The 12,567-nt window shown below is 41.0% G+C and overlaps 1 protein-coding gene across 4 annotated transcripts in view; it reads right to left on the bottom strand.

The window, feature by feature from the left end:
- The window catches only part of LOC104944298 (serine/threonine-protein phosphatase 2A 56 kDa regulatory subunit gamma isoform), a 27,597-nt gene that overhangs the window by 4,859 nt on the left and 10,171 nt on the right, over positions 1-12,567 (bottom strand). For 2 of the 4 annotated variants that reach the window (XM_010769818.1, XM_010769815.1), the window contains 11 exons: positions 9,908-10,107; positions 7,642-7,752; positions 7,325-7,417; positions 7,105-7,235; positions 6,952-7,011; positions 6,706-6,814; positions 6,337-6,390; positions 4,566-4,736; positions 3,923-4,050; positions 3,051-3,152; positions 2,809-2,881 (listed from right to left, as the gene is read on the bottom strand). In XM_010769818.1, coding sequence (XP_010768120.1) covers positions 2,809-2,881; positions 3,051-3,152; positions 3,923-4,050; positions 4,566-4,736; positions 6,337-6,390; positions 6,706-6,814; positions 6,952-7,011; positions 7,105-7,235; positions 7,325-7,417; positions 7,642-7,752; positions 9,908-10,107 — 1,232 coding nt within the window. Of the gene's footprint in view, positions 1-1,167; positions 1,285-2,808; positions 2,882-3,050; positions 3,153-3,922; positions 4,051-4,565; positions 4,737-6,336; positions 6,391-6,705; positions 6,815-6,951; positions 7,012-7,104; positions 7,236-7,324; positions 7,418-7,641; positions 7,753-9,907; positions 10,108-12,567 lie in introns of all 4 variants that reach the window. The other 2 variants (XM_010769817.1, XM_010769816.1) reach the window with 2 other exon arrangements.

Here is a 12,567-nt window from a genome sequence, read left to right as displayed (position 1 = left end):
AGGATTTAAACATTAAACTACATTATTATTATTTAAATATATTTATTATGCAACACCCGCGACCCGACCCGCATCATCTTTGTTTTACCCAGAACCGAACCCGGAAAAAAGCGTTTGAAAAAATACCACCCGCGAAACACCTTTTTTGCGGGTCACCCGTCGGGTACCCGCGGGTACCCGACCCGATGCAGGACTCTGGTGGAGGTTGAACCGGGAGCCAGGAGTGACAGCCACCACGCACACACAAACAACACAGACAGGGGGAAACAAACAAACACAAAGGAGACGGCTGGAGCAGTACAGCCACCACAGCGTTACCTAATGCAACTCCACACTACGTCTTACGGTGCCGTGTACCGGAAGGGAGAGAGAGAGAGATGTAATACGGTTTCCTGATAAAGCTGTGGAGAGTATGTGCTGCAGGGAGGTGGATGCACAACGCACCCAGGAACGAACGCTAGCTCCGGTCCTTTTTACTGTGGACTCGATGTCCTGACAGGCCGGTATTTGTGCAACCTGCACAAACACAATAGTGCATCATGATTACAAATGGTCAAATACACTAAAACACAACCGCTCAACTCAACGCAACTACTAACTATACCCGCGGTCAGAGAGCGGAGATGTGTCCCCTGCGTGATGTAATATGACGCGTTTGACGTATGACCTTAAAAAAAAGCCGTTTTTAAGAGCAGAGCTCAAAATTGCTCCTTTCCCTCTGAATTCCTGCCCTTATGTCTCGTAAAACATATCAAATCCTGTAATTTTCAAGAAAGTTTAAGCATAAATGTAGAAAAAATAAAAACCTGCAAGATGCTCTTTAAGTACTGTTTTTTATTTCATAATTTCTATTTTGTTCAGATTAAATGGAAGACTTTGGGGCTCCATACTACTGAGACAACATGCAACAGGAAGCACACCATCAAATAAAAAGCTTGTGATTCCAGTGTTTAGTCCATTGCCAGCTAGTTTATATTATAATATTAGGTTGGAAAAATGAAATTAAGAAAAAGAAACAAACGGACTACAATTCATACAGGAATTATACAGCAATGATATCCATGGAAATGTAATTTGTAGACTTTGCAAGCTTTAGCAACACACAGGTCTATCTAAAGGGATTGTAGGAGGGGGGGTGAATAGAGACAGAGAGTAAGTCAGGTTTACCTGAGTCGCGCCCTCCTCAACTGTCTTTTTTAACCTCTGAACATCTTCTATCAAAGGGAAATCCGTCTCCATTGCTACAGGACTATTGAGGTCAGAGGAATCAACATACATAAAGAACTATGTTGAAAAGAAAGAGAAACAAAAACAAAAACACAAAAGGATGGAGAAAGACTTTCAGTCGCATGCAAAGAAGAATGAATCAAGAGGCTCTGAAGTGATTCAAAGAAGCAGATTTACTGGAGGTGGGGTTCAGAAGAAGAAAATTATTTTTAATACTGATTTATTGAAATTTATCAAAAAAGCAACTGTGTCAAAATATGTTGTGGAGCAGTAATGCTGTTACACAGATCTGTATTGTTGCACATTTTAAAAAGGAATGTACAACAATAGAAAAAGGTTTTAACATGTTGGGAAACAAGGAATAGTCTACATACAAAGAGCAGGGCTCCGTCTAACAATTACAAAAACCATCCCCTTAAAACTCAGTGATTATAAATTACATATTGTTTTATCTGCACAAAACCAAAATGGTAAAAACATAAATTGCTGTTTGACAGCCGGGGTATTTTTGGCCAGGCACAGTGACTTCAGGAAGTCTTTACTGGGTGACAATAAGACTCCGGGGAAATTACTGCACCTAGCCAAGAAGTAGGATTAAATAGGACGGAGCCAGGCTAGTTTTTCCCCGTTGCCAGTCTTGGGATTAAGCTTTGCTAACCCACTGCGGGCTTTAACTTTAAATGTATCAGGAGGACATGATGGTATTAATCTTCTCATCTAAGAAAGTAAATAGGCATATTTAGTAAAGCTATTCAGAAGTAATACGGTACTCTAGCGGAATTTCAAAATTCAAATTTTTGGGAGGGGATGGGGTTTGTTTAACAAAGTTACTCTTGGGATTTATAATACACTTCTTTAGAGAACATTTTAGAGCTGTTTGATTCAAGCATTCGCCACAACTAAGCACATTCTAAGACTACGGCCACTTCTCAAGCTCTTTCCATCTTTAGCAGCAGTTTCATTTGGAAAAACATTAAGTCTAGTATGAACACATGAAGTCCTTAAAGGGATAGTTTGGATTTGAGGTAGGGTTGTATGCACTTATCCCTAGTCTGTGTATTATCTACAGTCGATGGATAGATAAGCAGGTATGGCTAAGGGCAGGGAGGCTAAGCTAACGTTTGTACTGCTGTGGAAGGGAGCACAAATGGTTTTAGGCACCTCAAAAGGCCTAAGCAACACTTTAAGTGTATTCATCATATTTTCCTTTTCGACGGTAGGGCAACCATACTCCCTTTAACAGTCACTTTGCAAGAAACGCTGTGTCTTTCTGATCCCCCTACCACAGCAGAACATAGCTTAACTTCCCTACACATACTCCTGTGCTTCTCCAAACTAGGGGCATGCTGACTGCCTTTACTGTAGGTAATACACAGACTCATACAGCCCCCATCAAACAATGTGAACCATCCATTTAATGGGATAAGATGGAAGGGGAACTAGAATTCAACAACAAAACTGGCTTACAGAAAACACAAGACACTTATTTCATGAAGATTAGTGCTACCCACACACACTCACACACACTGGGGTAGAAAGGGGGAAAACAGGTGGGGTTAGATGATGGCACACAATGCTCACCTGTGGATTTGACTTGGCGAGGTTCTCAATCTTAATCCAAGCCTCCTCACGTTCTTTAGATTTTGCCTTCTCTCTGTTGAACAAAGCAGCAGAGCTCGGGTCATTAATCTGCTCCACTGCGCTGATAAATGTGAAACCCAGCACTCATTAAGCGCCAGTGTTCAGGCTGATTGCAATTCCGTGTCACTCAGACATTATTGTTAAAAAACAGATTAAGTGAGAGGAGAGTCTGCGGTGCCTACTTGTTTTTCTCAGCCCTGAACTGCTGTGTGCAATCGTCGAAGAGCTTCTGATTCATCTCCATGAAGAGCTTCAGAGCGTTGTAGATGAGGCCGTGGATGGTTCTGTGAACACACACAAGAAAAAGTCAGACGGGGGTCCAACGCGAAAACACAAGCAACATTACCGTAAAGCCCAATTTTGTACCCAGAAAAAAAAATAGAAATTATTATCCGGAATTTAAAATAAATCTAAAACATGTGGTCTGACAATTGGAGAAAAGCTAGAGCACCTGAAAATGACTACTGACAAAATGACACACAAACAATTAATGCATGAGCGGCTGATGGCAACACTTTTAATTCTATTTTATTTTAATTGTTTAGCAGAAATATTCAAATGTATTTTCCATCGAAGAGTCCAAAACTTTACAGATATTTAGTACACAGTGATATATAAAAGTAAGTGTGGGTTATAAAAAGCATTTTGCTTCAGATTATAAAAAACAGTTTCCGATTACCGTACTTCTCAATTAACTTCTTCAGTTATATATTAAACTTATTAAATACATTGAAGTATTTGAAAGTCATTAGTTATGCATTAATCGCAGAAAAACTTAAATGTAGTATAAATATGTGATTTCTATAAATATATTTCATTAAAAATGGGATTCAAGTTGATGATAATCAGCCTTCCCATGCCTATTCTAAGTACATCTAGTGAAGTGGTTAGCTGATGTGCAGGAGAGTACACTCTGTGACCAAGCTGACATTTCTACATACACTTGAGAGTTATCAGTTATGTGATCTGTTGTGTCAGACTGGTGTTGCAATGCAGTGTGAAGAACTTTGAAGGACATAGCGTGTGTATGAACGACCAACGTTTGACATCTTACTTGTTCCAGTGGGTCTTGGAGTTGCGGTACAGAGCCGGGAACATGATGGGCAGGATCTTCGCTGCGTTGTCGCTGATCAGACTCATGATGTACTCGTTGTTCCAGTAGTAAAGAGCTCTCTCGGCCACCTACACAAAAAACCCTATTCATTTATTTCCTGAGAAAATTCTCATCAGTTACATGAAAGCGGTTTCACTTCCCTACCGAAAACTATGACTCAAATATGTCCATGACTAAGAAAGACAATGATTATACATCATTAAACACTAACTTTGACCATCAACATGTTATCTTGTCGTCAAAAAGGGACAATAACTACAATATAGATTAAAACAATTCTACCAAAATATATTTTAAAACAATATGAAATGTGGGGGGAGGGGGGGGGACTATTTTTAAAAGTAGCTTTTCAGTTTTCAGTGCTAAACATGCCATATCATGACTAAAGCAGCAGCAGCAAACAATTAGAAAAGTCATGAGGACTAAGTAACTTACTTAACATTAGGGCTATGGAGATGAAAATGTCAACTGACTTATTGAATAAGGTAAGACTTAAAGGCCAAGACCTATTAAATAAAAAATAATTAAAAACTAACCAGGACATTTGACAGAACTGAGACTCAATAAAGAAAACAAAAAGTACCTGGAAGTGCGGGCTGGACACACACTTGGCCAGCTGTCTGAAGAGAGGCTCCTGCACTTTGACAAACTCAGAGGGCTCGATGACGTCCAGGATCTCCTCCAGCTCGTTGAGAAACATCACCTCCTTGGGACTGTGAGTCTTTGGCCAGTACTTTAAAAGGGCCATTACCACCTGTAGGGACGATAAAGACAGATAATTACAGTGATGAATAACTGAGAAGAGAGTAAAAAGTCAATAATCTGGACACTGTATTCATTTAGAAAGTCATAATGTAGTACAAAAAGGTCAACTTCATATTTAAAGAGATTAAAGGGCCCCTATTATACTTTTTTTCATCAATATATTATATGTCTCAGATATATACAGAACACGTTTCTGAAGTGTTTGCCTCCAAATACCAAACAGATCACCCTATAGCCGCGTTCACACCGGAGTACTTTTCCCCTTTTCGTTAGTACCCCTTATGTTGCGTTCACACCAAAAAGAGTACCGTAATTTTCGGACTATAAGCCGCGCCTTTTTCCCCATTTTTCGACGCTGCGGTTTATATAACGGTGCGGCTAATCTATGGATTTTTACAGCTAACGGCCACTAGGGGACCTCCTAAATCTATGGATTTTACAGGTTACAGTCCACCACCTCTATGGCCGGTCCGCGCCCCCCAACTTTAAGCGGCGGGCTCCAGCAGGAAAAGCTGGAGGCCGGAAAAGATTGAGACAGGTAGCTGCTGCGGCTTATATTCAGGTGCTTCTTATAGTCCGAAAATTACGGTACTTAGTGCCGGGAACTTTTACCCCCATTTGTAGTGCCTGCTAGAGAGGTGGTACTATTCTGGGGGGAAAAAGTGCCCCAGTTCTGATTGGCTGGGAGAATTGCAAACCACGCCCCGTAAAACCATTGTATTTGTGGCATTAGCATCATTAGCATTAGTCCCGCGCACCAACGGAGAGAGAATAACTTATGGCAACACAAAAAAAAACATGGGAGCGGTGGAGATGAGGAGGTGTCGGCGTTCTGGCGATTTACTCAGAAGGCTTCAGTCGAAGATGCTGGGAGTCTTTGCAGCAGCTTCAAAACACCGTGAATGAGCGAGGAAGAGGAGGACAATACCGGCGAGAATGAAGATTTTTACTTCCAAAAAGAAAAGCAACATCTGCCATCTGGAACTATTTTGGATACAAAAAGGTTCTTCTCTTCTTCATTCACAGATGAACCCCCTTATTTGAGGGTAAGCGACATGCATTATCATGACATGTTAGANCATGACTTAAGGTATGATGAGTCAACCAGTTAAGATCCAGACGTCCGTGACTAAAATCCTACATTCGGTTAAATATAGTATATCGCAGGGGAAAAGAATATCGCAATGTCCGTTTTTTTCAATATCGTGCAGCCCTACCCTGGGGTAATAAGTGCCGGCACTAAGTACTGCAAAGTATGAACTTTGTGAACGCGGCTATTGTAACATCGCATAAACCCCTCTGTTTCAGCCTTGTTTCAAAAGTGCTGATCCTCTGTCTGTTACTTTAGATGAAAAATAATGAGCCACTCCCCTCTGAGAGATATTTGGTTAAAAAGAACACAACGGTGCTCTCATTTTCAGACAGGTTTTTATATAAATGGATCAGGACAAAAAGTGAGCAAATATTTTTTCCTAAAACTTTCAGAATCTCTTTACACAGAGGGGACACATGTTGATGTATAAAAGACAGGAAAAAGTGGATGTTGCACAATAGGTGACCTTTAAACATTATTCAACCATTTGACATACCGGCTCAGTTAGAGTGCTGTCCTTTTCCAAAAACTGCACCACGCAGTAGGCCAGCTGAAAACAAAAACAAATAATTTAGTGTGAAAGTATTTAAATGTATGTGCAAGCAAGGTAAAGGTACGACGGACACGTAGATGCCTGAGGGACCAGCCTGGGGCGGGCATCAGTCTTTTTACTACAACTTGCACAATGTCTTGCTGCTCTCATGGAAAGATCAGTGTATTCAAAGCAGGTTTGGACAAGAATATTGAAATACACTTCTAAAAAATGTGACCGGCAAATAATTTATGTGCCGTGTCTTGCTTTTCACACATATGAAAAAGAACGAACCACGCTTCTTGTAAATCACGTTGTGTTCAACAAACTCACCTGTGGATGGTAGACACTGAGTGATTTGACTTTGTGAAGAGGCAATAAAACCTTCAACAGGAAAATCTTGTGCTCTTCTTTTAGTGGTAAGGCAAATCCATTGATTATGCTGTGAGAGAAACACAAAAGTACAATCAGAACACCTGACAAGTAGTAGTAAATTCCCTATTGTGAAGAAGAAGCGTTGGTCATGTAAAGGTTGTATAAAAGACACAAAGACATTTCAGCTTTGTATAATCGCCGTACCTTCCAAGTATTTCCAGTAGTTCAGCTATACCATTATGGTGCTCCGTCTCATAGATGAACCTGTAGGAACAAACAAAACCAATGATTTATATATTGACTATCCACCTGGGTAAATATGTTTTAAAAAAGGAGCAAAGGGAGACCTGAACTGACCTATAGAAAATGTTATTGATGTGTTTTCTGATGTACGCCCTCAGCCCCAGGAACTTTCCATAGATCCTGTGGAGGGTAGTTTTGAGGAAGTCTCTCTCTCTGGGATCCTCACTGTCAAATAGATCTAGGAGCTACATTGCAAGAGAAGTGTCAAGTTAACACCATGACAGTCACTTGATATTTTTTGTTTTTTCGACTGTACAGTAAAAAATGTTCTTACCTGCATAACAAATTTCTGGTCGATGTATTTCTTCGCTATGTTAGGCTGGAAGTCGGGTGATTCTAGAAACCTAAGGAAAAACTCATAGACAAGCTGCAACAAAAACAAGAAAAACAACAATGAGAGGAATTCATGTTGTGGAGGAATTCAGGCGAAATGGTTTATAAGGAACGGTGTTAAAACCGGTGTAGTACCAAATACACATTTAAAATCTGATACAGACAAACTTAAACTTCCTAATTTCACACTTTAGCTGTGCTGGGAGGCTCTTATAAAAACTTATTTTTAATAGATGATGCAATAATTTAAATGTCAACCTGGAGGTGTGGCCATGCAGCTTCAAGTGTTGGCTCGTCTTCCTCTGGATCAAACTCCGCTCCAGTGGGGTTGGACGATGGAGGCAATGTTCTGAACATGTTCACCGCGAACTGGAAAAGGAGAAGTGAAAATAGTATTGAAAATGTTTATCCCACTATTAAAAGGAAACTTCCGCTTGTTGTTTTTGATAACCTGGGGTCATGGTTAACGAAGCCAATAGCTCTACCCAGAATAGGTTATGACAGATGTTCACAAAGTTTCAAAAACACACTGCAAGACCTGGACTTCCTGTCAGATGTTTCCCACTCATTAATTAATGTTTCCCATCATGAGATATAAAGCAAAAGTGAAACCACATTAAAAGACTGCATAATTTCCCTTACATTTTGAAGCATTTCAGCGCACAATGTAGAGTTATGTTGTGTATGTGAAAATAAAACGGATTGAATACAAATGCATTTTCACAACATTCCATACAATTAAAGTAACAGCACCATTCAGTTACTAAGGCCTACAGCACAGCCTCCACAGAAAGTTTGCTCAAAAGGTCGATTATAATGTCCTATGGAGGATTACGGCTCATTAATTCAGTTTCTATCGTTTGTGTTAAATGATCACAAACGCAGGTAAGTGCACCGTTTAATGATTTAAATAGAAAATCTGTCAATACTATCATTGCTTAAAAAAACAGCGGGGACTATTTATTTCGTTAGAGTCTGTAATCCATTTAATTAAATGTAAATTGCGTTTGTATGTCATTTCTATTAAGGGTCCTATTTTAGACATTCTTAAAAAATAATCTTAATAGCTTAAAGTTAAACGTTGTCCTTGCAACTGGCCTCCAAGGGTTTGATCCACAATAATCTAAGTGTGTTGTGTTTCTGGTCTCTCGCAGTGTCAACTGACTCCCCTGTGGGCTCTGCTCCCTGGCAGGCAGATCATGGGACAGTGCAGGTGGCCTACTAAAACACTGGGAGCCTTGTTTGAAATATCTACAAGGTAGATAGATTAGTTGAGCTGTGCTGCACTTCAACCCAGAACAGGCTTTGAAGATGACTCTGCAAAAACGTTGCAGTAGAGACTTTAAATGGAAAAGTCAAAACTGTGATTCTAGCAGATCTGCGGATGGTCTTGACAATAAAAAGATAATAGTTTGTAGTCCAGTAAGATGCTCTTCCTTTGCCATGTTTGTATTGTTATTTATGTATCCTTGCACACCAAGGCTAAAATGGGATGAGAAGAACATCTAATTAGGATTGTTTTTGGTTTGATGGGATTCGCTGATGGTGAAGTTTAGTCATAAATGATTAATTAAAAAAAACAAAGAAAACTAAAACTATTACTTCTGCTGAAATAAAAATATTTATCACAACCCTTGGACCAGAGGAGAGCCTTCCCTGGGAATTACTAGAGAAGGCAATTGTTTAAGTGATTGTTGTTAATGCTGGATGTTGAAAAGATGACAGTGACCTGCCTTGCTGGCTTGAATAAAAGTAAGCTCTGTGACGATGTACTTATGAACAGCCGAGCGTGAGCTAAATGCTAATGTCACATGCTATACCCTATATGCACTCAATGATAGCATGCTTACGTTAAGCTTGTAATACAATGTTCACATATTGGTTTAGCATGCTAGCGAGTTAGCAAGTGAGCTAATTTAACAAATTGCAGCTGATGCTAATGTCTCTGATTTTGCATGTATTTTTAATTAACAAAAGGTATTGGACAGATTTAATTGTGATGATTTCTCTAAATGAAAACTCCAGTTCACTAATAAACAAACATTTGAATACATTACATCTTGTAGATCATTCAAGCTTTTGCAAAAGTAAATAGCATCTTGTTTCTGTTTGGCTTTAACCCATTTTATTCTGAAAATTATTTTTTAAAAAAGGTAATACTCTGAGCATATTCTCTTATTCTCTGAACAACTGAATATAATTCAGGCGACTGAATAGACACCTTAGGAAAGCTGACTTCTGCCCTAAGCAAGTAGCCCCCTCAAAACCTAATGACAACACAGCTATACATGGACATTGGGAAGATGCCCATAAGACATGCATGCCTGTGTTGTGTCTCTGAACAGATGGGTGTATTGTATGATAACACTTTTAACAAAGTTTAAAAAAAGATCACAAACATCAGCTGGAACACCGAGCTCAGCTCCTACCCGCAGCTACAGCCTGCCCTTATTCTTGTCCCAAGTTTCACTCTCATCTTTAGCTTCAACTGCAAACTAACTTAACCCCCTCCTGGTATACTGACCATGTGCACCACCTCCGGGTAGATGGGCTCTGTGATGACATTCCTGTTGTGGGTGATGTACTCCACCATCTCGCTCAACGCCGCCCGCTTCACTTCCTTCCATTTCAGGTCGCTCAGCGGGTCGGACAGGAAGTCAAAGAGAACGCAGCACTGCCGTAGCTTCTGGATGAAGAGCTTCTCCTGCTCTGCGGGGGCCACATCTGAGGAGACAGAGGGGGGGGGTAAGAGAGGTTTGTAAGCTAAGAAATTAAAGAGTTCAGAGCATTAAGACGTCACAATGCTACACAGTGGTTATTGAATAAAGTGGTCGGGAATAAAGAGAGAATGGAGCCATGAACAAAGAGTGAGGGGTCAGGAAAAAAAAAGGAGGGGAGGTCTAACTGATGAGTTGAAACTAGCAATGGATAGCAAAAGGAATGAGGCATAAAGAGAGAGATGAAGGAAGGCAAATGAGTCATGAAGACTGCATGAGCGAAGGGCTTAGATGGTCAAAGCCCAGTGGGGATACAGAGGAGAGGATGAAGGATTTGGGAACTAGGTGAATGGTCACAGTCTAGCCATGAGAGAAAATATATTTTTATAGAAGAACTCCAGCTATTCAAGTCTGTCATTACAATTGTCCATTGTGGTTTGAGGACTTCCTCTTTTGACTTCGTTTCCACTTTTCGAGCACTCAAGAGCAGTAAACAAACAGCCCACACGTCACACATGACAACACAGACAGAAAACATCCATCTCGGTTTCTCTAAATTCCTACCTGCCCACGTGGTGCGCACTAAAAAGTCACATTGGATAACACTCAAAACAGCTCTTCAGCTACCCAAGTAACCGCTCATTAGAAAGCATAATTTGCTTAAATAATATCCCTTTTCACTTGTTCTTCCTTTAATATGAATCTTAGCATAAGGATTGGAAATAGGGGCAACAGGTTTGTTTGTTTGTCAGCAGGATTACAGGGAGTCAGTGAGTCTACTGACCCAAATATTATGAAACTGTGAGGAAATGTGTAGATCAGGGCCAAGAAAGAACCCATTACACTTTAGAGCTGATCAGGGGCGGACACAACATATTTTTGTTAACAATGTAGGATGGCGGATAGGCATTTTGTGCTGCATTCTGGTGGTGTGGTTCTTTCTGCAGACACAATCAGGTTTGTGGTGGTGTATAGTAAGTCGCAAATACGGCACTTAGTTGGAATCATGCCTTAAATTTCATTCCCAATAACCTCTATACTACAATTTATAGAGTAGATAGTTCTCAATTAAATAACAGACAAGTGTGATAATCTCAAGTTTTTTTCCCCTGATAAATGTATTTGACTATAAGCCCAGCCAATCGCTGTAATGAAATAGATGTGAAGCAGCTGCATGCGACACAGATAAGATCAAGTGATTTACAATGGCCCAACAAAACAAAACATGAATGGGATTAGTTTGCTTAAATCATATTTATCTTTTCATTAGTGTCTCTACTTGAGTAGTTATAACTAGGGATGCTCCGATCGATCGGCCGCCGATCAATATCGGCCGATACTCACTCTCTGCCGATCGCATGACGTAAAATGATGACGCTTTTCTCTGTGCGCGGCTAAACAAGCTCGCCAAAATGGCTTCACCAGTCTGGCAGTATTTTAAGGTGTCCGAAAATGACAATAAAATAGCGGTATGCACGGAGGCGTGTGGCGCAGTGGATAGAGTTGGTGTTCGGATCAGGGGAGCACAGGTTCAAACCCCACTGCAGTCAGCATGTCGTTGTGTCCCTGAGACACTTCACCCCAAATTGCTCCTGTGGGGATTGCCCACAGTATTGAGTATGTAAGTCGCTTTGGATAAAAGCGTCTAACAAGTAACATGTAATGTAATGTATGTAACGTGTGTGAAGCAGAAATCCTGCAGCTCCACACCGCTGTGACGGACCGGTGAGTGGAGCAAAACACACACTAAGAGTTAGACCTAACACACTTATGGCGCATTTACACTGCAAGCCTCGCTCGGTTTGGTTAGGCCTTATTAGGCCCGGCTCACTTTAATGCTGCGCTCACATTACAGTTTAGGAACTGGGTTAGTTACTATAGTAACGCAGTGTTGTGTAGACGGGGCGATCGGCTTTTTGGCGGGCGGAGCGACGCTGCATACAACTGCCGTGACGTCATCTTCAATGCGACACAACTCACAAAACGCACAACAACAATGGAGGATGTGGAAGCCATCGTGTCCTTGCTTCTTGGTATGTGGTTTTTTCTTCTTAGGTTCACTGTTTTCAAAAATGCTGCAAGCGCCCGTAATATATGCGACAGTAGGGATTAAGTCGCGCGAGAATTGTGACGATTCTCTCTGACTAATCAGCAGTCGTCACTAGTTTAGCATATTTCGCCCCGGTTGTTGGCCTCGATAGAACCACGATTTAGTCGGGCCAGAAAAAAGGTGTGAAAGCAGTAGCCCCGGGCAAAACTAGGGCCAAGTGGAAGCGCAACCAAAAATGGCCCCGCGCGGCCTCGGCACGCTTAAAGCGAGCTCCGCGCTGCAGTGTAATGCGCCATTAGTATTTGATCTACCTCTGGAAGGTAGGCGTGGAGAGCGTAGTGTGATAGAGTTATGGGTTGGAGTCTTCAGTGTTAGTCATCGTGATTTAGGCTGGATGCCAGTGAGCCTGGCATGAGA

Source organism: Notothenia coriiceps, unplaced genomic scaffold, assembly GCF_000735185.1.
Source record: "Notothenia coriiceps isolate Sejong01 unplaced genomic scaffold, NC01 NC01_scaffold00007824, whole genome shotgun sequence".
Taxonomy (NCBI): domain Eukaryota; kingdom Metazoa; phylum Chordata; class Actinopteri; order Perciformes; family Nototheniidae; genus Notothenia; species Notothenia coriiceps.
This window is presented reverse-complemented; position numbering and strand designations above follow the sequence as displayed.